General features: G+C 40.0%; 1 protein-coding gene across 7 annotated transcripts in view; it reads right to left on the reverse strand.

Moving 5' to 3' along the window:
• Nucleotides 1-25559, reverse strand: part of TMEM135 (transmembrane protein 135) — a 167144-nt gene that overhangs the window by 132108 nt on the left and 9477 nt on the right. For 2 of the 7 annotated variants that reach the window (XM_040648160.2, XM_040648155.2), the window contains exons 2-5: nt 22334-22461; nt 17712-17804; nt 8786-8854; nt 296-329 (exon numbers count right to left, since the gene is read on the reverse strand). In XM_040648160.2, coding sequence (XP_040504094.1) covers nt 296-329; nt 8786-8854; nt 17712-17804; nt 22334-22461 — 324 coding nt within the window. The remainder of the gene's footprint in view (nt 1-295; nt 330-8785; nt 8855-17711; nt 17805-22333; nt 22462-25559) is intronic. The other 5 variants (XM_015280328.4, XM_003640593.6, XM_040648167.2 and 2 more) reach the window with 4 other exon arrangements.

Consider the following 25559-nt stretch of genomic DNA (forward strand, 5'->3'; position numbering starts at 1 on the left):
CATGATTCCCTCAAGACCCCAGTAAAGTATAGTATTAAGTTGGTTAGGTAATTATTTTGGCATAATGCAATCATTACTAAAGTATGATCATGTAATAAGAGTACATTTTTAGAAAAAGTTAAGGAACAAAGTATGAATTTAGATCACCTTCCTACTGCTATGTTTTTCATGAGAAAAAACTAAACTGATATAACCATCTGGTAAATATGTTTGTATGCACAGTATCTGACAGCGGTTTCAAAAGCAATTCCAATGATCTCACACATTTTTACCATTTGAATAAAGGATTACTTACTTGATTTGCCATGTAAATTGTGAGGAGACCTCTCCTATAAACAGAAATGATAAAATCAGTGAACAAATTAAACATTTTGTCAATCAAAGAAAAGTACCTTAAGCATCTGAACATCTTATTAAAGAAGGGAGTTTAGTAAGTGGTTTATTGATAGGGGATGAATCATTACCATCCTGCAGGAAAACAGATATGAAACCAAAAATAGCACCTCCGTAGCACACAATCAAAGCAAAGAGGAATCACATGGACCAAGTTGCTATGTATAACTTGTACTGCATGAGCCTTGAAGTTGTCATGCAGGGAGAAGCAAGGCACCTTGGGTTCCACAGCACGTACCAGAACTGAAAGCCTGCACAAGAAATGATAATGTAAGCATACAAGCCATAGCTAAAGTTAAACTGTGAATTTACAGAAACTGCTTCTCTGCAAACTTTTACCTGGGGTAAGTGCTATGTCATCTGAGATGCCTTCACCACTCTCCTTATACTCTCACAAGAAGTGTCTTCTACTGAAATGGACAGTGCAGATGTCATGGCACAGAGCGGCATGCCCACCTGTTCCAGCTGAGAGCCACAGTGCCAACAGTGCCACTGCTTTTTCCTCTACAAACCTTTACCTAGTTTCTTTTTTGTTCCCCTTTTATCGTATGATGCCTCACACCACATGATGCCACGAGCTGGATATTAAAAACATACACCTGGGTTCATGCTGCCCCACATTTCCAGTACAAGACCAAATACTGAGCTCTGGCTACATCGATGCAAGCTGCTGCAGCAGCAGATTGTATCAGAAGTTTCCAGAAGGCCCAGCTATCAAGAATATAGTTATTTTCTGTATGTCATTCACCAGTCAGTGAGCTTTGAGAAAGGTTTTGCACTTACAACTACAATTTTTCTTTGCCCTCATTTGTCTTCTCTCGTCTACAGAAATTAGCTTTTACAGTTTACGGGCACTATGTCAGCACTTCTTACCTGACCATTGCTCTTAGCATTTTGATGTGACTATCAGCCTTGGAGAATTTGGGATTTTTCGCATTGCTCCCAGTGCTGTTATACACCAGTTCCAAAAACACAACAGCACTACATGTTTAACTGAATCATAGACTCATAGAATGGCCTGGGTTGAAAAGGACCACAATTATCATTGAGTTTCAACCCCCCTGCTATGTGCAGGGTCACCAACCACCAGACCAGGCTGCCCAGAGCCACATCCAGCCTGGCCTTGAATACCTCCAGGGATGAGGCATCCACAATCTCCTTGGGCAACCTGTTCCAGTGTGTCACCAAGAGGTGTTCTCACAGAGGACAATAAAGGGATATTTGATGTTTTTGTAGTTGGTTGGTTTTCGTTTTTTTTCCCTTATCCTGCAGAAGTATAAAAAGCTCAGAATAAATTAAATGTACAAACAAGCGTTTGGAAACAGCATTAAATTTACACTTGACAGCTATTCTGCCAACTCAATGCACTTTGAGGCCTTTGGAAAACACCAGAACTGCAGCGTCAACCTGTAGTAACACACCAACCCAAAAGCAGCTTCCACCTGTGACAGATTAGCTTTTAGAGCATAGCGTTTATACTGACAACTGTTACAGTGTGAATAGCATGATGATAACTTGGTGGATTCCCTCCTGAAGCATCTGTATTACACGGGCAGAGATGATGTGCAGATGAAGTGGCTTTGGCCTCCCACATAAAAATAACATCAAATGGAAGTACTAAAAAGCTAGGAACTCTCTCTGTCAAAGCTTTAGCTTCCCTTATGGTCCCCCTTCACCAAATGTAAAGCACGACCTGCAAAGACAAAGAAAGGAAAAGGAGCTAGAAGAGAGGAAGGAAAGAAACAAGAAGCTGCACTGCAGCTGCAGCGAGACTGATACAAAAAGGAGGTGGTCAGGAGGAGGGAAAAGAGACAATGAAAGTGCCCGAGGAAGTAACTTCTGGAGCTGGAAGTACAGAAGGCTGCTTGGTGACATCATCTGAAAGAGCCTGCAGCAAACCCGCCTGCTGAACTCTGAGCAGAAATAGGTTGTTTTTCCCAAACTCGTTCTGTGACTACTGTAGCAATAAATATCCCCATTTTTCTACAAAACAAATGGTTCTTCCCAGCCTTGCGCAAATGTGATCCAGCAAACTTAACCCAACTGTGAGCTCCACTGGTAAAAAGCAGGTGGAAGTTCAGAAAGTGTTGCACTGTTTTATAACAATGGCAGCTGATGGAAAACAGGACTGAAAGATGGAGTTAGTCCAAGCAAAAGTGTCACGGATACAACCAAGGATTGCTTTAAAGCTGCAGCTGGTAACTAAGAGGCACATACAATCGGGAAACAGTATTACAAGTGCAGGAAATAATTAAGTAACAACAATAATTAGCCAGCCATGTATAATCACCTGCTCTGGAATGCTTAAAGACACTAAGAAATAGCTAACACTTCGTCCATACCCATTCTCTCAGAGGTTGCTCTCCCTAAGTCCTTCGCCTTAGCTTCCCACTGCCTCCCTTCCACTGACATTACCTCCCATACCATACACAGTCCCCAGTGATACACAGAATCTTTTATTTGGTGAAAGTGGGGAAAAAAAACACAAGTTAGGGCACAAGTAATGGAAGATTGACAAGATTAGCCAAGATGGAACTAGAGCAAGTACCTAAGTCAGCATCCAAGAGAGCTGCACCTGTATTCTTGTATGTTATAGAAATAAAAAGGCAATGTCTCCAAGTGCAATTATCCAAGACACCTCATGTCATCTGTGGCTGAACAATTTTCTATAAATCTGTTCCATTCTTAATGTTTAAATGACAGGCCACATGCTTCCCAGATAATTCTCCTGTTCATTTGATAGGACAAGGGAGAATGGTTTTAAACTGAGACAGGGGAGGTTTAGGTTAGATATTAGGAGGAAGTTTTTCCACACAGAGGGTGGTGACACACTGGAACAGGTTGCCCAAGAAGGTTGTGGATGCCACATCCCTGGAGGCATTCAAGGCCAGGCTGGATATGGCTCTGGGCAGCCTGGTCTGGTGGTTGGCGACCCTGCACAAAGCAGGGGGGTTGAAACTAGATGAACTTTGAGGTCCTTTTCAACCCAGTCCATTCTATGATTTACACCTCAAAGAAAGGTTTCACTAGGTACAACTTGCTTTTTTGAACATCTTGGTAGCATTCAGACTTAACTCAAACAGCAATAGCTCTTCAGCTTTGTTCTATAAAGCTCAAAGAACAACACATTTCTGTGACTGTACTGCTCAGAGGAAAGAGACTAAAATAACTCTACAAAGGAAAAAAAGAAAGCTATAGGACAAAAATAGCAAAGAAGCCTAGCAGCACACAGGGCTGTACTACCAGAAATGTAGGTAGGAGGTCAAGAGAAGAGATCAGTTCCCTTTACAGGTGGCCATTAGGCATCCCCAGACCACAACAGATCCACCACCATGCAGAAGTTGAGGGCAAGGCAACAGTTACAGGGGGGGGGTCAAAGAACAGCCCATGGTTACTAGGGTAAGAGGCAGCAGTGCAGGACAATTTTTGACCTGCTTGAGGAAATAGTAGTTTGTCCATCAAGCACAGGGACCAGATTTCAGATCAGATAGGTCCTGCTCTGGGCAGGACACTGGGCTAGCCAACCTCTCACATCCCTCTACAGCCAAACGCTTCCATGGTTCTCAGGGAAAATAGCTGGGAAGCAACTTTAAAGTATTATACAGCATTTCTTCCACAGAATCCAAAAATCTGAAGAGATTATTGTGATAAATAATCAGACTTCCTGATTAACATAAAACACACATTTTTTTCTTTAATTAATTAGTCACTTACTTTTAAAGAAGTCCTTATTAAGCTAGCCATTTATTTTTTTTTTAAGAAATCTTTAATGAAAGTGACTTATTTAAAAAAAAATCTTTAATAAATGATTCACTTATTAAAAAAAAGAAACAAAATTCACTTGAATCTGTCCTTAAGTTTTCCCACTGAAAATGTTTTGCCACAACCACCTACCATAACCAAGTACTCAAACGCTTTGTTTACAGTTGGCTTCCAACTTCTGGACAGCAATCTGACTGGTCGCTGGAACCAGTTACATTTGTGCCTCCACTGTGACCCAACATGCCGGCCACAGCCCAGTTCTTGGGCACAAAACTGAGCCCCTTCACCTTTTGAATCATGTTCTCTAAGGCTTTAATCACACACGGCTCTTTTCAGAGCTCATTTTCAAGGAATGGAAATGAAAGTACAGGAAATTAAAAAGCAGATTAGAGATTTCCGCTTCTTTGTTTAATCAAGAGTATTTTAAAATCAAAACAAATCACAAAGCACCAATTTCAACCTTTGAACTCATCCTTCCATAGCAAGGTATTTACACTTGTCTACAAGAGTGTTCAAGGAAGGTTTGGCTGCTGTACTAAGAGACATGGTTTAGTGAAGAAATATTGGTAGTAGGTGGATGGTTGGACTGAATAATCTTGGAGATCTTTTCCAACTTCATTGATTCTATGATTCTAAGTGCTATAAAGTCTGGAAAACATTGACTGAGGCCAAATTCCAGTTCCCCTAAGACAGGAGGTAAAGGCCCTGCTCACATCAGCAGGAGCAATGACCACTGTCCAAATCTGCACCATAATATGTTGTTTGTGTGACAGTTTGCTAAAGAACGTTCTCCGGCTTGGCTTGACACATTATAAAACTCAAAAAGCTTGACTATCACTAGTAATATGAGCTTTTCTTTAACATAATAGCAAGTCATTAATTTTTAAAACACAACAAGGAGGGTTTCTTTTGTACGAAACTCACAGTCAGTTCTCTCCTCTTATTTATGGTTTGCCTTCGAGATATATATGGTTTGCCTTAAATACAGAGTTGTTGCTAGGCTATAAAAGAAAAAAAATGAGAAGAACTTTGCATGAAGATAGGATATATCTTTAAAATATGCTTACGCTCACGGCAATTTCACCATAAATTATATTTGTTCACACCAGCAGAGAGCCAACATCTCTTTCTCTGCAGAGCCACAAACAAGTTCAGCACCCGTGATCTTTAAGCTATTTCTCATCAATATTCATTCCTCCTTTGAGAACTTCTTGCCTTGCTCTCTCCAACTTAATAAACCTAATACACAGCATTCCAGTGTAGTGGTTTTCTCATTAAGAACTTGTTTCACAATACAAAGTTCAAAATACTGTTTTCTCTATAGAATCATAGAATCATTACGGTTGGAGAAGACCTCTAAGACCACCTAGTCCAACCATGAGCTCATCCCCACTATGCCCACTGACCACATCCCTCAGTGCCATACTTCCATGGCTCCCGAACACCTCCAAGGACTCTGAACCCACCACCTCTCCAGATAGTCTGTGCCAATGCCTTCTCTCATTTATACTACAAATCCTTCCAAGTAGGCACTCTTAAATCTAGATGATCATTGTAACTAATTACATGGATTTGAAGTACTCTAAATAACTTTTGGTTGTTCACTTGTTGTTTTTACCAGTCTGAGTTTTTACAACCAGTGTTTTTCTTGCTCAAAACTAAAGAGGAAAAAAAGTGACCAGACCACAAATAACACAAAACAACTAGAGCACGATGAATAACGTTGTGCACAAAATTCACATAAATTGACTAAACATTTGCCTCTTCCAGTCAGAATAGGTGTTAGCTGTAATGGTGAGCAGTAAAACAACACCATGGAGCAAGGTGCACAATGGCCCAAATACATCCCAGAATGCACACAGCAGTAGAGTGTTAGAAACCTTGATGCATGCAATTAACAGCAGGAGTTCTCTGCCTAAGCAGCCTCACCAATGGGTTGTGCTTGTTCCTGTATATAGTGAATTTAAAAAGCTAGGGGAAAAATAAAAATGCCCAACTGTTGTTAAGACAAGCACTGTTTGAGCTTGTTCACAAAGCTTTCGAACTCACTGCCTGCTCCAAAAATGTCACACTCCTAATATTTCAGTCTTGCGCTTTGCTACTCCAAGAATTCCTACTGTCGTCACGTTGACAGGTCTGAGCTGAGATTAAATAGGTGCTAGAATGGAGTATGTCAAACTTATCTCTTTCTGAGACTATACAACAAGGTCTGAACCACGTGCAGATTTAACATAATGAATATCACCTTTCTGAAAAAAATATAGTTTTTAAAAAGGTTCCTCCAAATTCAACTTTGAATTTAACATGAATATCACTACTTGCTGGATCTGCTGCACACTCTGACAGCACCTTATTTTCACCAATCATTTTCTGGATCTTCTAAAATCACGTGTATAACTACTTCCAAAAGAGTCAGTGGATTCAAAGGTAAATATGGAGTGCAATGCTTAAAAAGTGAAAAGCATACATTTTATGCTGTACTGACTCGTCATGGTCAAGTTTGAAAACACTACAGTCGTCCTGAGAAAAAAAAGTTAAAAATAAATTAAAAATAACAGAAAGAAAGAGTTAACTCTGACCTGAATTTCTGAGCCTAAGCTAAGAAGCTAACATAATAGTTTGTAATGGGTCCCCAGACAGGATTTGTGGTCTGAAAAAACAGGAAGAATTCCCTCCCCACCTTCCTCCCCCTACACTGTAAAGCACACCACTTCATAACCTGTGGATTTAAATCAAGCACACAAATCACAGCTTTCCCCGAAAAGAAAAAGGTCAGCGTGAAGAGGGTTTTCTCTGCTCTACAGCAGCTTGACACCAAAAGCCAATCAACGATAGATGTGGAGTAGTGATTGCATCCCTGTAATAACACAAGAGGTGCTGATTATGTTTAGGGTATCGTTAATCTCTCACACCCACTGATTTCCTACTGGCAGCTGGAGGCCAGCAGTGAAATCCTGGTGCAAAAGTTCACTTAGAATCAGCAGGAACAGATAAGCTTTCAAAATAATGCAGAAAATTAAGAAAACAGACCTAAGCAATAAGTTTGCAAAAAAGAAAACCATTACTTTTGGAGCTCAGTAAATAACAGTGGCAAGTCCTTCGCACAAATATCACCTTGAGGCACAAAACTTCCCATCAAAAGATACAGTTTAAGGACCCACAGCCAACCATGTTTTAAAGGACTTTCTATTTCCAAGTTTGGGACGGTTTAAAGTTGGAAATGGACACTTCTAAGTTGAAGAACTTAAAGTTGCTCAAAACTGCAAATCAGCAATTGCTGAGCACAATATATATTAAGTAAAATGGTTATTTTATTCTTCATAATACTCAGAATTTGTTGTTCTTAAAAGGAAAGGCAAACACAACATTTTCTATGATTTGAGCACATGCCAAAGAAAGGGTATGAGAAAACTAGAGAGGGACAGAAGCCAAAAGGAAAATATATCTACAGTAATACATTCCAGTTAAATTAGTACCAATAATTCTTACTGAGTTTTCAGCTAGAGTAATACAAGATAACATCGACAGGTTGATTTTTGAACTGTTTTCTACTCTAATTTTATACAGATTTTCTTTCATCATTCCTCTCCTCCTCTCCCAGGTTCCTCATGGCATCTACAGACCCAGAGCCAAAGCAGAGGCAGAGCTACGGGTGGGTGAGAGCTCTTAAGGGTGATTTAACCTCACAAGATTCCATGAGGAGATAAAAATCAGATTCCAAAACACTTACTACTTTCATAAAAAGATTGACCAGTAGATAACAAAAGAATAACAAGTTGTTCAATTCTCAGGAGAAGAAATGAAGGATTTCCGGCAATTTTTTAAATCCTTAACATTCTTGGTATAAGAAGGTCTATCTCCCATTAAATAAGGCCCCAGATAACAATTTCTTTGGACTGTTGATCATACCAGAATTGTTTTTAATTGGCTCAGTTGATCAAGAAGAAAACACTGGGTTTGCTCAGCTCCCAGAGCCAGCGCAGCCGGGCCAGCACAACTGCTCTGCAGAACTCAGCAGCACAGGGCTCACACTTTGTTCTGTTTTGCTACGAATCATTACTGCGTCACAGCAAAGAGAGGACATGCAAAGGACTGTTAGTGAAAATTAGGAAAAAGAGAAAGAAAGCATAAAAATCTCAGAACATTGCAGAGATGTGAAATATTTTTTCTAAGATCTCAAACTATCAGCTTGACATGTTTTTCAAAGAACTTAAGCTCTTTTTCTAGCCTTCAAAACTAGTAGCTATTGTTCTGCTTGCATGTTCAGAACTTATTTTCTTCTAACACTCAAGCTGCTTTAACAACTACAGACAAAAACCATTTCTAAAGTACCTGAAGCAACAAGCAAAAAGGCAAAATAACAAGTCAATCTGACTCAAGCAGGTTACTGCATCTTTCCCTATTGCGCAATTAACTGGAAATGACCTTACCTTCACAAAAGGAGACAACTATTCCAATGCAAACAGGCTACAGGGTTAGACTTGCCATCACACAGAGCCATTTATATGTTTTTTTCCTGGTAAAACCCTGAAGGATGGTATATTAAGCTGCATTATAAACAGGCTTCAAATCCAGTTAGGAGCCATGAGTGAGTCATACTGAATGTGTACTACCGAGGTTAAGAGCTTACCTACATCCAAAAAGGCCTAAAGCACAAAGGGGTCCCAGGAGAAGTGTCAGGAGCCAGTTCATACCTTGTCTAGAAAGGCAGGAAAGCTGTCTGAGAGTCACTTCAACACATTCCCACTGTCTGGGAAGTCAATTTCTGGCAGGATAGCAATATTTGATGATTAACCGTGACAGATACCATACACAGATATTAATGTGACTTTTCACCTACCAAAACCAGAAAAGTATTTGCCAAGCTCAGTTTTAACTGATTATGTTATGCCTTTAAGGCTCAAAGATCTAAAAAACAAACAGCTCAACTTAGAACATTTTTGACAGTTCCTAAGTCAGCTTGCTCAACAGAATCACAGAACCATTAAGTTGGAAAGATCACAAAGACCATCCATCAACCTATGCCTCTGAACACTCGAGACCATGCCACTCAGTGCCACACATACGCTGTTCCTGAGCACCTCCAGGGACAGTGACTCCACCACGTCCCTGAACTGTCTGCTCCAGTGCATTACTGCCCTGAGAAGAAACTCTTCCTAACATCCAACCTGAACCTTCCCTGGCGCAACTTGAGGCCATTATCTCTTGTCCTGTTGTTGGTTATGCAGGAGAAGAGGCCAACCCCCGGCTCATCATAACCTCCCTTCAGGAGAGGGAGGGAGCCATAAGCTCACCACTGAGCCTCTTCCTCTCCAGACTTGTAGATGCACTTCAGCCATTTGCCTCACTCCCAACCCCCATCATCATTCCCCTAAGCTCATCTCTAGCTTTTCACCACTGCATCAGCTAACACCATAGCCAGATCAGCTAGGCAGCAACTGAAGCTTACTCTACATTAGCAGAATATCTATTATTCCCCTCTGGGTGCTGCATGTTACATGCAAGCATTCAGACACAGAAGATGTATTAAGTGTTTGTTTAAGTCAAGGAAGTCCAAGTGAGTGTCTCCTGCATGCGAGCGAGGAGCAAACAGAACTGAGCAATTAATCCCCTGCCGGTGTTGTTTGAATTCAGCTCAGACTTGCAGAACGGTTGATGTTCAATAACAGTCTGAATTTTACCATTTTTTCTACAGGCAATTCAACAGTGCTTTAGCATTTGGGTGCAGGAGGAGGAGTTCTTTTTTTGTGCTTGCTCATGATGAAAAAACAATATGAAATTCTACTAACACTCAGATGACTACATCACTTTTAATTGTTTGGGTTTTTTAATTTTCACTTTGTAGGCTGAAAACTAAGATTTGTCAAAAGTTGTCTCTAAAATAATGAGGGAAAAAAAAGCAAACACCCAAGTTTTTATTCTGTTAAGTCTCACCTGGAACAGCACAGACTGGCTTGGTTGCACACAGCCACCTGGGATCCATCAGTCCATAACCTGACCTTAGTACTGCCCTCTGTCCATCCAAGCTAGCCTCATGTGAACTTGACAGACATAGTCCAGAGCTCAAAAGCACTGTCTGTGCTGTCTTATAGCATTATCGATGAAGAAACCTCACTTTTGCTGTTGTACCTAACCCAGTGAGTCCTGAAGCCTAGGGAACTGCAGAGGTGTTCATATAAAATACAAATGCCTCCAGATATGGGGCATCCACAGCTTCCTTGTGCAACCTGTTTCAATGCCTCACCGTCCCAACCATGTGCTTTAGCTTATTGTTAGCCCTGAAGAGGTCAGGCAGATGGGCTAGGTGATCTCTGAAGGTCCCTTCCAACAGAACTATCCTATTCTAACACATTGTCCAGAGTTGTATTGGTGCCTCCACTTGAAGGAGATGCTCAAAACCCAACTGGACACAGTTGTGGCCAGGCAGCTGCAGCTGACCTTGACAGAGCAGGGCTGCATTTAGAACCTCGAGGGATCCCTTCCAACCCCAGCAATGCTATGACTCACTGACAGCAAGTTACAGAAAGGTATCATAATTAAACAACATCAGATAAGATGCTTGTTCTTATATGTACTACCTGATATACCAGTTCTGTATCAATCCTCTATCATTATTTGTCATTCTCCAATATAGATCTTGAATATATATGCTTCCCTTACTTTCTTATTTCTTCATCCTAATAATAGAGCATGAATAACCACAAATCACAAATTCCTCAGCATGATTCAAGTTTCAAAGTAATGTGACCCACAGCCTTCTTTTTCTACTTAATTGAACGCAGATAATTACTTTTGCTGTCAAGAAGTTGAATAACGTTTTATTGGATTTTTCAAGTTTTTACAAAGAAAAACAATGTAACCAAAAAAATACTATGCAAAAATCACAAAAGGCAAATAAACATTACCAAAAAAAAAAAAGTTGCAAAAAATGAGCAACTCGGGACAGGGATTTTCAGAAATACACAGAGTACAGAAAACGCAGTTCTCACATCAGAGTTATCAGTTCAAACTTAATATTATCTCACTACAACATAGTTTGTTCAAAGTCCAAGTGCTTTGGAATCCTTTCCTTCTACAGAATAACACTATGGTAGTCGCTGGCATTCTCATTCACTTCCAAAACATATAGAAAAGAGATCTCTATGCTGATGCAAAAATACAATTCACCATTGGGAAAGGGCACACCATTTCTTCTTCGTACGATATGTAACAGAATCCTCAGCTTACATCCTGACCTATGTATACCACATTAATATTAATTTAGCCGAATAGAGTTAAATCAAGGTCAAAATTTCTTTCCAGAATTAACACATGATGGTAAAACAGTAAATGAAAAATAGACATCTGCTGAAAAAGACTGACAAAGCTATGACTGACAGATTACACACACACAGTGCACAGAAGTCATCAGTCTTTTGAACGTAAAATATAGGCTATTACTGTTGGCATTTTATTTTTCTTCAAACAGGAAATTTGGTGCATCAGGGCAGATACAGCATACTCCTAATGATCTCATTTTTCAGAAAGACAAATTATTGCAAATAATTTATTAGAGGTATTTTAGCCCTGTACAGGGCAGGAGCTCCCATAGCTCTAAGTCATTAAGATTTACAGAATCACGGAACCGTTTGAGCTGACAGGGATTTCTAAAGGTGATCTAGCCCAACTCCCCTGCAATGAACAGAAACACCTACAGCTCGATCAGACTGCTCAGAGCCCTCTTCAGCCTGACCCTGAGTGTCTCCAGGAGATGCTGCTTTCCACAAAACACACCTCAGGAGCTGCCAGCCCTGGGTTACCTACCACTGTCACAGTTCCCACAGCCACAGCATCTTCCAGATCAACTCCTGCACTCCCAGCCACCTTGGAAATAATCAGTGTTTTCTCTCCCTCCAATAACTGCAGCAGTAGCAGCTCTCAAAGCACACAGCACTCCATGTTCAAATGTTTACATGCTGTTCCAATAAAAACACTCTCTGTTGTTGGCTTTCACCAAAACAGTTGCTGAAAAGCAATAGATTTTAATGTATTTTGTTTTAGAAAGAAAAAGCGTTCCCACTAACTTTACAGCATTTCAGAATAGTAATCATTTTACAGGGGTAGAAGTCCAAAATAATTTGTTTCCCTGCTACCTCTGCTTACCAGATATGGTACAGAATACCCAAGTGAGTAATCCAGACCTGAGGTTTTTCATCATCACACAGAATAGCTTGGTCTCTCAATTCCTTACCAATAGCAAGTAAGACTAAGGCTTGCAAATACAGTTGTGACGTTAAGAGATTGTTTTCCTATGATGCTCTCCTTCCCTTGTCAAACTGGCGGCTTCCTAAAAATACATCATCAAACTGGATAACCATAAAACACTGAGAAAGGAAACTGTCATCCCAGGTCAAAATATATCTATACAAAAATCATAGAATCCTAGAATGGCTTGGGTTGGAAGGGACCCCAAGGATCTTCAAGTTCCAACCCCCCTGCCACAGCCAGGGCTACCAACCTCCAGGTCTGGTACTAGACCAGGTTGCCCAGGGCACCATCCAACCTGGCCTTGAACACCTCCAGGGACAGAGTACATATTAACAAGTTTGGATTTCAATTCCACAAAACCCACAAAAAAAAAAAAAGAATTGTATCAATTTATGTATTTATTTACAACATAGACTTTATTACTACACTGCCAAATTCTTCCCTTTTAATGTATTTCGGTTAATGGCACTCATGGCAAGGGAGAAGCCCCAGTGATTGACAGGACACCATCGGGTTAACATGTACAAAACTCTAAAAGCACCACATGGTTCTTCTAGAAATGCTTCCATTCTTTTTCTAAGCAACATGTTTCCAAAAACACCAAAATACATACAGAGGCATTCTCTATTAACCCACACTGTCACATTATATCACCTTTTATATACAGTTAGAATCATAGAATCCTTCGAGTTGGAAGGGACCTTCAAAGGTCAGCCTGTCCAACTCCCCTGCAATGAGTCCAGTACATAGAACTTGATGAAAAAACACTCAAAGTTCTCTACTAAAACTTGCTGCCAATAGTAGCCCAGGGCAAGATTTTACAACCAAATTACAAAAGCTCTAAATCTCAGGTTTTATAACACCATCAGTGACACAGCCTTACCCGTAGAGACGAGACAGGCGCCACTGTAATGTTAACAGGCCATACATAAACATTTGTTGGCCAGTGGGGTGATGGGGGCAATCCCAGAAGGGTCCCTTCGGAGCCACCACACAGCTTATAGGGGAATGCAGTTGCAGTTTCTCTGTCTTAATTGCTTACCAAAGGCAGAAAAAAAAAGTTAGCCAGGCAGTAAGATAATTAATTTCATTAAAACCATAACTGTACCCCTTCTTAAAGTTTCACTTGTAACTCTTAAAACTCTTTAGGAATTTTTTTTTTTTTTTTTAAGAGTTTAAACAAACTGAAATTAACCATTTAGCTATCAGTAAAATAGAACTTGGAGCATTAGCAGGTTTATGAAAGACTTGGGGGAGCATCAATCTTTTCTTTGCAAATAATTAATCACAGACATCTGAAGTAATGGTGCTCACTGTACAGCCAGACTCCTTTGTCTCAGGAATCAGAAAGGTACAGCCCATCTGGTTGCACTTGCAGCAATACACAGGCTGTGGCCAAGCCTCACAACACATTTCAGCAGCTTCATTCACAACAACTTTAATGAGGAGACTCAGTTACTTCCTCACCTCCTGACAGCCCCAGTGCCCCACAGCACAGCAACACGGCATCACTGGGTCTGAGCCGCTCCCACCTCAACTGGGAGCTCCAGGCTTCCTGATAGCACTTAATAGACATTAAAAAGTTTAGAATTACAAACAGAAGCCAAAGGGCATGAGTGAAATTGTCATTTTTCAAAGTTAGGAGCCAGCAGAAGTGCTTCTTATAGAGAGCTTGAAACAACTTCAGTGGCAGTACACGAGGAGTGAGCTCTAAAACGATGCTGTACAGAGACTAACGAGATGAACATGATGATTCCCTGAGGAGGCTTAATGAAATGAACATACCTGAGTCATCTCTGCTTCTGGAGAGACACTAATAGACCTTTAACATCCAACACTCCAAAATTAAATTCTGGGACAAGAAAACTGCAGCTATTTATCATAGAATCACAGAATGGCCTGGGTTGAAAAGGACTACAATGATCATCTAGTTTCAACCCACTGCTATGTGCAGGGTCACCAACCACCAGACCAGGCTTAATGCAAACATGTTACTTAATGCAACATGTAAAAAAAGTGAACGTGCAAAGGAAAATGTTGCTTTAAATACACCTATAATAGTACTATTAAAATTTTATACAGATATTAATACTCACTAATACTACGTTATTATTTTAACTGTTATATCTAAAGAGTAACTAAAACGTTGAAGGAGCTGACAAATAAAGTGAATTAGAAGAATGTATATGCTGGTAAACTCTGTACATTTCACCAGAAACTTTTTCTATGCTTGTCAAAAAGCCATAACATATATAACACTTTATTTCTTTTGGTTGTTATTGTGTCTATCAGTCACAGAGACAGAAGCAGTAGCATGGTAGGACTGCCACCAATAACTTAATGGTAAGAAGATCCAACCCTGTGCACTTCTCAGAACATGAAGCACACAGCAACTATGCAGCTAATAGTTGGCAGATGTTACTTTCCAAACTCAGTACTGCTCAGTAAGGATGCATCCTCCTATTCTTGGAGGCACATCATGATGCTTGGGAGCACCAGAAAGAGGCAGAAGTTCTGAGTTACTTCCACAGGAGTAGGGCACCAAAGGGTTAGAATATGAATCAACACATTACACGCAAACAAAACTATTCACGTTTTCTATCTACATTCAATTACAATCTAAGAAATCATTCTTATCAAAGTATTTTCCTTAATCATAATAATGTGACTCATTCTGTATCACAGAATATTCATACATCCCAATCCCAAGCATCCAGCATGATATACAAGTGGTTTTATTGCTTGCCCTTTCCACAGGCCCTAAAAAACTACATCCCTGGCCACAACAGTCATACTTTATACTCACAAAATAAACCCACACGGACATATTCAAGCACAACTTATGTCTTTACAGAAAAGTAGCAGTATAACACGATGCAGATCACGCTCTGAGTATGTTTGACACTTCTGTTCAATCCCACCTCCTTTTTCCATCACCAACATCATGAAAATAGCAATGGTTAGATATTAGGAGGAAGGTTTTCACATAGAGGGTGGTGACACACTGGAACAGGTTGCCCAAGGAGGTTGTGAGTGCCCCATCCCTGGAGGCATTCAAGGCCAGGCTGGATGTGGTTCTGGGCAGCCTGGTCTGGTGGTTGGTGACCCTGCACATAGCAGGGGGGTTGAAACTTGATGATCATTGTGGTCCTTTTCAACCTTTTCAATGCCATTCATCTATTTTTGTCATTAATAACAGAGACTGCTCACATTCAAGCTCCCTTCACAGCAGCAGGTATATTTCCACCACTAAGAGCATCTTCCTGCCCAACAGCACAATCACCTTATTTCCTACAGAACTACACCTGAATTTCCTTCATGTCCCAAATTATAGTTATTCAGCAGAAAGATACAACACATTTTCTGAATGTTATCAACGCTGGAGGAATAAGAATGCAGTACCTGGGAAGCCCAGAACCGGACGCAGTAATCCAGATGTGGCCTCAGCAGGGCAGAGCAGTGGGGGAGGATCACCTCCTCGACCTGTTGGCCACGCTGATTTTAACAAGCCCCAGGATACCATACATATACATGTTGTATCTACTTTCATTGCTTTCATTCATCCCTATTTCAACTCTTATTTCTTCCAAATCTCAGAAGTGAAATAGGTGCTTGCTAACACGTTGAAGTTTTCTTGCTTTGCCACTAAGGCTTTTAAAAATTGCCATTTGGCATAATATTTGCTTACAGACTCTCTTTCTACGCTTCAGAAGTTTTTGGTTTGCAAGATTTTCACAGCTGTTCCACTATCATATAAGAACCCCATATAGTTTGGGCTTACCAGTAGTTACAGCTCTTAGCTCAAGAATATTTTGAAAGCTACAGGAAACTCATAAGTGGGAAGAAATGAGGCTGGTAGTCCATCTAATCTTGTCTAGAAATAGTAGAAGACTGACGCATGAAGCACTCACATTGTAATAGGTCTGTAGGAAAAGTTAAGTGACCCTGATTAAAGGGGGAAAATGCATTTGCTTGCATTGTAAAATTAAATAGTGATGCCAACACAGTTCCAGAGTCTGAGTAAATACAAAAAGACACACCAGAATGTATCTGCCCTTTTAGGAAGTAACTGCAGCAAGAGGAAAACCAATCAGCTAGAAAGGACTTTTAAAAAAAAAAGTTCAATTCCATAAATAACTACAGTCGTAATTTTGTGATCCTTTTTCTTTATAGTTACTTTCAATAACATGGTTTAGAAATACCACCACCTTTCCAGAACTGCTTACGTATAAAGGAACATTGTTCAGTTTCCAAAAAACAATAGACAGTGTGTTATTTTCAGAGAAGAGAACTGACAATCTTACTTCAAAATTCAGGTTGGGCACTGCTTAACTCCATGACTGAGGTTCAGAGATAGGGCATGACATGTAGGTGACAACACATACATGTATTTGCTGTTATTTTGAAATGACTGCATACAGAAGTCTCAGACATTCATAGACATCAAGAGTGTGTTTACATCATCTCTAGGACTAAAACCTCTTCTTGTTTTAAAGAATAATCTTTTCCACTACACTTCTATCACCATCTCTACTTCAAATAAAGGGCACGCAAACTGGATGACCAAAACACAGAATCATAGAATGGCTTGGGTTGGAAGGGACCTCAAGGATCATGAAGCTCCAACCCCCCCCCCCCCCCCACCCCACTGCAGGCAGGGCCACCAACCTCCATATTTAATACTAGACCAGGCTGCCCAGGGCCCCATCCAACCTGGCCTTGAACATCTCCAGGGACGAGGCATCCATCTCATCCCATATTAAATTAAGCATTGTAGTTTCCTTTATTGATGCAAACTACCAATGGAAGTTGCATTTCAAGACATTCAACTTTCACAACCCAGATTTCATCTGCCATTTCTCACAACCGCATGATAAATGGCAGCTTCCAACTATCCTTGGATCACTCGGAGCTTTCCTCTCCCAACTCCATGCTCTTCCTAATGAATTTCATGTTGATAGCTGAACTGTAGCATTGTTTCATAAGCAAAAAACCTCTGCTCTCTTTATCATTACATTTCTTCCAGTTTGGATTACTTCAGCTCTTCGAGATATTCAGTTTTTCCCCCCCCACACATCATCTTATTACTCCTTTATATTAAAAAAAAAGAAAATAAATAATAAAAATAAGAAACAGATCTTTGGTAAAAGGTTTTTTCACTATTGCCTCCTATACTGAGGCTGAAAAGCACACTAGTTCAAATGGAGAATACTTCAGAATTTGAAGGGAAAAAAACAACTGAACTGTCAGATGACCAAAACAAGAAATAGTATTACATAATACAGAAAATCCATTAACATGAACTGTACCTGCTTTTCCTTTCGATGAGAATAGCCATATAAGAAGCTGGTAAAGCAGCACCAAAGCCAGGAGACCAAAAGTAGAATTTTCCAAGTAGTTTCCTGAAAATGTAATTTGTACATGTGTTACATGCAAAGCAACCACAATATTGATGTACCTTTATTAAAAAAAAAAAAATTGTATTTTACATTCATCAGTGCTTACAGGTAATTACAGATAAATACTAACCATTCTTACAGTTGAATAGCTCTTCTCAGAGGGGTTCCCAGAGAGTACTGTTAACATTTCACACCTAAAACTTCATGAGTGTATCCATTTCAGTTAAAGGATCACTTTAATTTAAGGAAAGCAATACTTCCAAGAGATGTTTCTGAAAAGCTGCAGATACTAATTCCAACTTTACAGTTGCTCCTTTCTCTGCTATTTGTCTGCACACATCTCCTCAGGAAGATGTGGAATGTGGGAATGCAATCCATTGAGACAGAAATCAAATCGAATTGTTCTACTGTACAACGTACTCTGAAGATAGATAGACAAACTGTTGCTAAAAACAGTAAATCACTCACTTATGGTAAGCCAAGGAATTATTTACAGCTGGAACCAAGAGGGAAATCCCAGATCTACTGAGGCCAGTGGGAAAGCTCTCACTTTTTGCAGCCAGATCCGGGTTTCACTCAGAGTTCACACTATTTCAGCCATCAAAATTCTTTCAAGAGCTGAAAGAAAGAGTTCTTCAAATACAGACATCACCTAGGAAGATATTTCTATAAACTGGTCACTGAGAGAATAGGAGGACTAAAATGCTTGTCAGAGACAGTGGCCTCCACCACACTTGATCTGCACCAAACACCCATACCTTCCAACTGACTTGGGCTGACCACAAAAGCAAGCAGCACTCAGCCAGTCCTGAAATTTGATAAGGAATACGCTACAGTTACACTGTGGCTGCTCAGCTGATAAGCACTATTTGAGGAAAATACAGTGGAGCCTTCCCTTCCAAAAATAAAGCAAAATACAAATGTGATTTACTTATATAAAATTTCATATTGATAGAGAGAACTAAGATTATTCATCGCTTCCACCTGGATTAGATCACTTTCATTCTTGCTGCAGAAGGCACAATCAGCCTCATTTCATACTTCTGCTGCTAAAATAACATGAGCGGTGAGCAATGCCAGCTTACGATCAGAAGAGAAAAGAAAGCCAGTGTATCACCAACATGTGATGTAATGGCAATTATACACACTACTCATTCCCACGGCTGAAAAAGGATGATTTCTCAGGATGACAATGCCAAATGCTGCAGTAGCTAAAGTTCATTATTAGGACTCTCTTGGAAAGCAGTGACTGTATGAAGTTTCAGAGAAGCCATCTGAAACATCCAAGTAAGTATGAACACATCCTACCAGGCACATCTGTTAAGTAACAGAACAAACGCCTTTTCTGTGGGAAAGAAACAGGAACTTGCTCTGCCTGCATGGATTAGGATCACTCCACAAATGCTCCATGTTCTCAAGGCCAGGCTGGATGTGGCTCTGGGCAGCCTGGTCTAGTGGTTGGTGACCCTGCACATAGCAGGAGGGTTGAAACTACAGGGTCATCATGATCCTTTTCAACCCAGGCCATTCTATGATTCTATGTTCAGTGTGATGAGATTTAGGTAAAAGTAGTATATGTTTTACACAATAAAAGTCACTGTAGATTTAGATGTCTAATCATAAAGAGGAAAATTTAAACTTCTGCTGGAATAAACAAAAGCAAGATTTTATTATTATTTACATGGCTGTTTTTACTTAGTTTCTACATAGAAATACATATGAGGCAGCATAATGGAATGAAAAGCATGTGTTTTCTTTCTGATTATTCATCTAATTTCTCATTGTATAACTGTACCCAGAGCTGAAAGGCTGGTTGATACATATAGCTGAATTGAACCAAGCAAGCTAACACAAAGCTGTACATACACAGACAAACTGAATTACTTTAGCTGCTAGGCTACCTGAGCCATGACTTCATGAGGCATTAATTTAATGAAACTGAAAACCTAAAACTCACACCCTTCTTTTAACTGTTGTAATGCCTGTCAGTGGAGCGTAGACAGATGTAGTCTACTGCATCACCTCAGCAAAGAGATTACAGCCACAGCTGGGCTGTCACACATCCATAACATGGATCACCACCTCCACAGCTCTGCCAACAGAGCAGGCTGCACGCATTCATTATTTCACTTCAAGGAAGAAAAGAAACTAAAAAAGCAGCCAACTTCACTTAGTGATGTCTTCTAGAATGAGAATGCCTACCCAGAGCCCAAGTCACTGCTGAAACTGGACTTGGATTGTTATGAAGTTTTACTCATTAATGAAAAGGAGAGAACATTCAACAATTACTGAAATCATTTTAATTGCATTTTCTTATCTAAAAATACTATACCCTACGACGTATTTGCAGTTGTTTTGATTTTGATAGTTTTTCCTCAGTGAAAAAGCAAGGAAATACTACAAGAGCATCAAAACCACACATTAGCACAAGCCAAACCTTCCACTTACAATTACATTTCATATTTAGATCTATCAATTGCTCCTGGGAGAATTAAAGGTAGTTTCTACAGAATACAGTATAAGACAGTGACTGAAAAATCACTGAGACTTCGATACATGTATGAAAAAATGAAGTGGTCCGTGTATCCTGGAGACCCTAATATGCCTACCAACACATCACCCAGGTGTTACAAAACAAGGAAGCACACAACTCTTCATCAGAGAAAAAACTGTGCAGGTAAATGAGTTAACATGCCCAGCTACAAACCCTTTAACCTGCTGCTAGAATTCCAGGAGCTGACTGTATGGGGACTGCTGGACAACCCTGCTTCTTTGTCACTACCACTCCTGATTTCTAAAAACTCTCCTACTCAGCATGAAGTCTGCAGGAAATGCTGCATCAACTCAGAGCTCTGGGCAGCTCAGATGTCAATAGAATGAACACACCTCCTTACAGGGACTTGAACTTTTTGGATAAGACAAAAAAAAAGCCACAACAAACCTTGCAACTAAAAATACAGGAAAATGATACACATCCCATTTCATCTCTTACCATTATCCAGAATCAGACCTAAAGGATCTGGGTCTCTAAAGTCATGTTATGAAAGGTGATAACTTGACTTCAGAAACAGTCAGGCCACAGTTAAACAGAGTACCTATGGTGTTCTGCCATTTCTTTGATGGACTGAAACACACAGTACCAAATGGCATTCTGGGCTGGAAAATGAGATAATTATTTTCTCTCTGAGGGGTTTCTGCAGGAAGTTAAACATTTCCCACGTCACATAGTGATTAACTCAAAGAACCATGAGTTCAAACAAATATTTTAAAAAAAACAACAACCACCTCACATGAAGTAGCAACAAAAAAGCAGCGAAGTTTCACATGCACCTCTCCATCCTGTCATCCTCCCATTAGATTAGAGAAAGAAGCTTGCATGGCTTAAGCTGCAAGACGACTTAATACTAAGCAAAATCCAAGTGATGAACTTATCAACGTTAGGAGCTCAGAAGTAGTTCTTCATAAAGGTATACAACACAGTTTTTAAAAATATCATGTATTTAATAGTGCTCATCAGTTTGTTCCCAGTTTCTCTTCATAACACTTGTTTTCTTGATCATATTCAACTTGTTCAGCTGACTTGTTCACAGAACCTATCCTTGATGAGTCGCAAGCATCTCCTTGATTAATCTAGTCCCCAGTTTAAATCCCATCACTGTGTGAACAGGATAGAATTGCTCTCTTCCTCCCAGTCGATTACTTTGCACTTTTCTCTGTCAAGCTTCATAAGCCTTTTTCCCCTAAAAATCAAGAGATTTTTCTGAAATGGCTGACTATCAGTTTTGGATTTTCTAATCGTAAATAATCTTGCATAATCTCACACTAAATTCTTTTTTCCAGGTTCTGTAGCTATATATAGAACAAGTAACGCAACAGGAACATTACTGGCAACTTCTGCCAGTTAGGAAAATTGATTATTTATCCTTTTTTTTTTCCTCACACACACTTTAACTACATGTTAATGATTTACTAATTCCTAGAAGATAGGAAACCATTCCACTTTAACAATCCTAGAAAGTAATCTTGTCAATTTCAATTCCAGTTGCAATTCATATATGTTACGCTGATCACCAAATCATCACCAAATACATGCTTGCTCTTCAAAGAACAGCAGTTACATTGGAAAGCATAATTTTCCTGATAATCTTGTGACCCACTGTTTGAAATGTCTGTTTACATTCAAACCCTTCTAGGAGAGAAAAATCAGACCTCCTTAGATAACCCTTACAATCTACCTGCATTTCCTGCACCCATGTATTTGGAATTGGTAACAAATGGAAAAGGAAACCATGTGAATATATTGCCTTGTTTACTGATTTTAAAAACATTTACACAAGCAAGGGGGAAAAAGAAAAAGGTGCATATTATGCACAGTCAATTGCTAAAACCAGAAAGCACAGCTGTTGCTTGTCTTACTCCTACCCATTACAATTATGTGTTTGTTTTTAAAAAAAGACAAGTTATTCTATAAGCTAAGAAGTTACATTCAATGGCTTTCCTATTACATTTAATTTTTAGGACAGTATACCAACCTTAGAATGCAAAAGCAAGCAATATACAAGGTCCCATTTGCTGTCAGAAAGGAAGTTGATTGCAAGATCTCAGGTAGCAGTTTGTGCAAATAATAGTCAAGTTTTCGTTTCCTGAGAATAGCTGCAATCTGAGGGAGGAGGGAAGAAAAAAGGGAGGACAAACTTTAATTCAATTACGTTCTTTCTTACACATTGTAAAGCATTGCAAAGAAAAAAAGAAAAAAGTAAAATGAGATATGCCCATTTAAGTAGTAAATCAAATCACCTTAAATTTGCTGGTTTTATGAACAATACCACAAAGATTTCCTTTGAACTTGTTCCAGATATTACAGTATTTATACCAGGAAATACACCGCATAAGCCTAAGTGGGAGAGGTTTTACTACCTTGTTACATTGGCCATAATATTCAGAAAGGTTGTCTGCCAGATAGCAGAACTTTAAGATGTAATAAACTCACAGAGATTTGTCTTTCAGGCAATTGGACTACCTCGTAACAAAGGCCAGCGGACCACTAAACAATCCAGATATGGGCCCTACACTGCGTCTACAAAGTGCTGATGCATTTCCAAAGGTTTTCTACTCCAAACAAACAACTCCAAGTCCTCCAAAAACTTTTCACCATTTGCTAAAAGAAGAACACATTCTTGACAAATTTTATAGAAACACTATGGATAAACATTATGTTATGTATGCATAAAGTAGAAAACAGGTTGGATCTGAAAAATAAGTGTTCTGCTTGGTCAGTTGAATTTACGTTATGGAGAACTGTTAGTTAAAGGCTCAAACACAGCACATCCTCAAAATCCTTCATGTCCACTGAAATCTTGCAACTATTAGAACAAGGATCCAGGCTTTTCTCAGAGGCGCACAGAGTTAAGACAAGAGGCAACAGACAATTGAAATACTGGAAACTCAGATTAGACAGGATAAAAAAATATTATCCTTTGAGGCGGCTGAATATCTGAACAGATTGCCTTAGAGGCTGTGGACTCTCCATCACTGGAGATCCTCCAAAGCTCAGACCAGGAAATGCCCCAAACACACCTATCCAACTTGTCCTGCCTCGAGCACAAGGCTGGGACCACGTGGCCTCCAAATCTCCATGGTTCCATGAAATTAGAATTCGGGTGCGCTGACAGATTTTTGTTTTTAATAGCATTATCACGTTCATTGCACTGGTTTCTCAAGGACGCTCAAAACCAGCCAGAGCTTTCAACCAATGCTTGCAATCGGAAAAGCTGCAGACAGAAAGAAACTACAAGTGCTGATGAGAACAACAGGCAGCCTGTTGGTCAAAAACAATTCTTGAGAACCTGGTTTCTCAATTCAAAGATATGGGGGAAGGAATTGTTCTTCTCAAAGCCTGTCCACTTGCACTGCATAACAAGGTGTTTTAGATACAGAAATAGGATGAGGTTTCTGCTAGAACTAACCGTAAGAGAGCTCTGCCAAAATAAGTGTCCAAAATGAAGCCTGAACTAAGGATTAAGGAGAAACATATGCACGAACAGACTTCTGAAAATAGATTAACGCATCGCTTCATCACATGTCAAGACTGCTTAAGCCATAATGGATTAGGCAACAGCACAATCCAGATAATCTTTTTGTTGCAGTAAAGTCTTAATGCAATCTAAACACCAGATTACTTGTTGCCACCTCCTCAGCTATTTCCAGTCTACTGTACAAAGGTCGTGAACATTTGGAACAGAAGAATCTTTTCCTTTTTAAAGAACACAACCTTTGAGCTGAAGCATACAGTTCTGTTTCCTCTGAACAAGCATTTTATACTTTTGTATATCCTTTTATATTTCTTTTAAATATATTAAAAGAAAATATTGGTATGTTATAAAGCAATGTCAAATCAAAAGCTAATGGTTAATTCTATAGCTTCTCCAATAAGTTTTATACTAGTTTTCTGCTTTCCCTTCTCTTTGCTACTCAACTCCTAAATGAAAGGCAGAAAAGGACCAGGAACAACGACACACAGGCCAGGCTGAGGAAAAGGAAACACCTCCCCTTTCCCCTGCCACCAATGGTGGGACTACATGGAACAAACACCAGTGATACTTCCAGACTCCACCTTGTACTCCCTTCCAGCTCTCTACAGTTACAAAAAGTACTCTTACAGTTGAAATAGGCAAGAGAGATTCTGAAACCTGTCAGCCCATGGCAATTTCTGATTCCCATTGGGATAAACCCCATTCATGTAAGTTGGGAGGTCACTGTGATGAAGGCCAAATGCTTCATAACAAATGCTCTGCTCAAGGCTTAGCATCAGACATTAGCAACAGATACCAGTATGGAAGGAAAGGGCTATCAGGAAACCCAGTAGCTACCTCCTTAGCAAGCTTTAACACCCATGAAGAGAGTGCTAACAGACAGAGCACAAGGTTATATGGTGACCTGTGCTAAGTGAGGCACCCTGCAGAGTCAGATCCAGGAAACAGCTGTCTCATTGAAAGCACGCTCACAGATCTCCAGAACTATGGGAGGAGACCTCACTGCAGTCCAATACAGGAGGGAGACTTATTTTTTACACCATCTGTTAGTAATACGAAAACAGGAAACAGTTTTAAACTAAAAGAGGGGAAATTTAGGTTAGAAGTTAGGAATAAATTTTTCACTCAGGGTGGTGAGGCCCTGGCACTGCTGCCCAGAGAAGCTGTAGTTGCCCCATCCCGGGAGGTGCTCAAGGCCAGGCTGGATGGGGCCTGGGCAGCCTGAGCTGGTGGGGGACAACCAGCCCATGGTAGGGGGTTGGATGGGCTTTTAGGTCCCTTCCAACTTAAGTCATTCTGAGATTCTATATAAAAGGAGCAAATGAATCCTCAGACTCCTTTACTTGGATACTTCAGGGAGGCCTGCTTCGTGACCTTAGCACTGACAGATGAAGTTTGGGATGTTACTCATTATAAGAATGAAGGACTGCAATTCTGAGTCAACTGACTGTTCCAAACAGTTCACTACCCCGTAACCAAGAGTGGCCCAAAGCAGCTCCATGCCTCCCAGTGTTCTTCTCTCCTCTCCATGGTTCCTCAGCTACATTCTTCTCTTTTTGAGACAGAGCAGCAGAAAAATTCTTCAATGCTTAGAAAACACTGCAGATTCCCAGCATTACTAAGAAAGCATGGCATGTCCACAACATGAGTGGAGCACAGCTGTGTTAGATAATGCCATGAGTGTTTGCTACTGCATGAAACCCAGACACCATATTCCTTTCCTTCG

The sequence above is a fragment of the Gallus gallus genome, chromosome 1 (assembly GCF_016699485.2).
Source record: "Gallus gallus isolate bGalGal1 chromosome 1, bGalGal1.mat.broiler.GRCg7b, whole genome shotgun sequence".
NCBI lineage: Eukaryota > Metazoa > Chordata > Aves > Galliformes > Phasianidae > Gallus > Gallus gallus.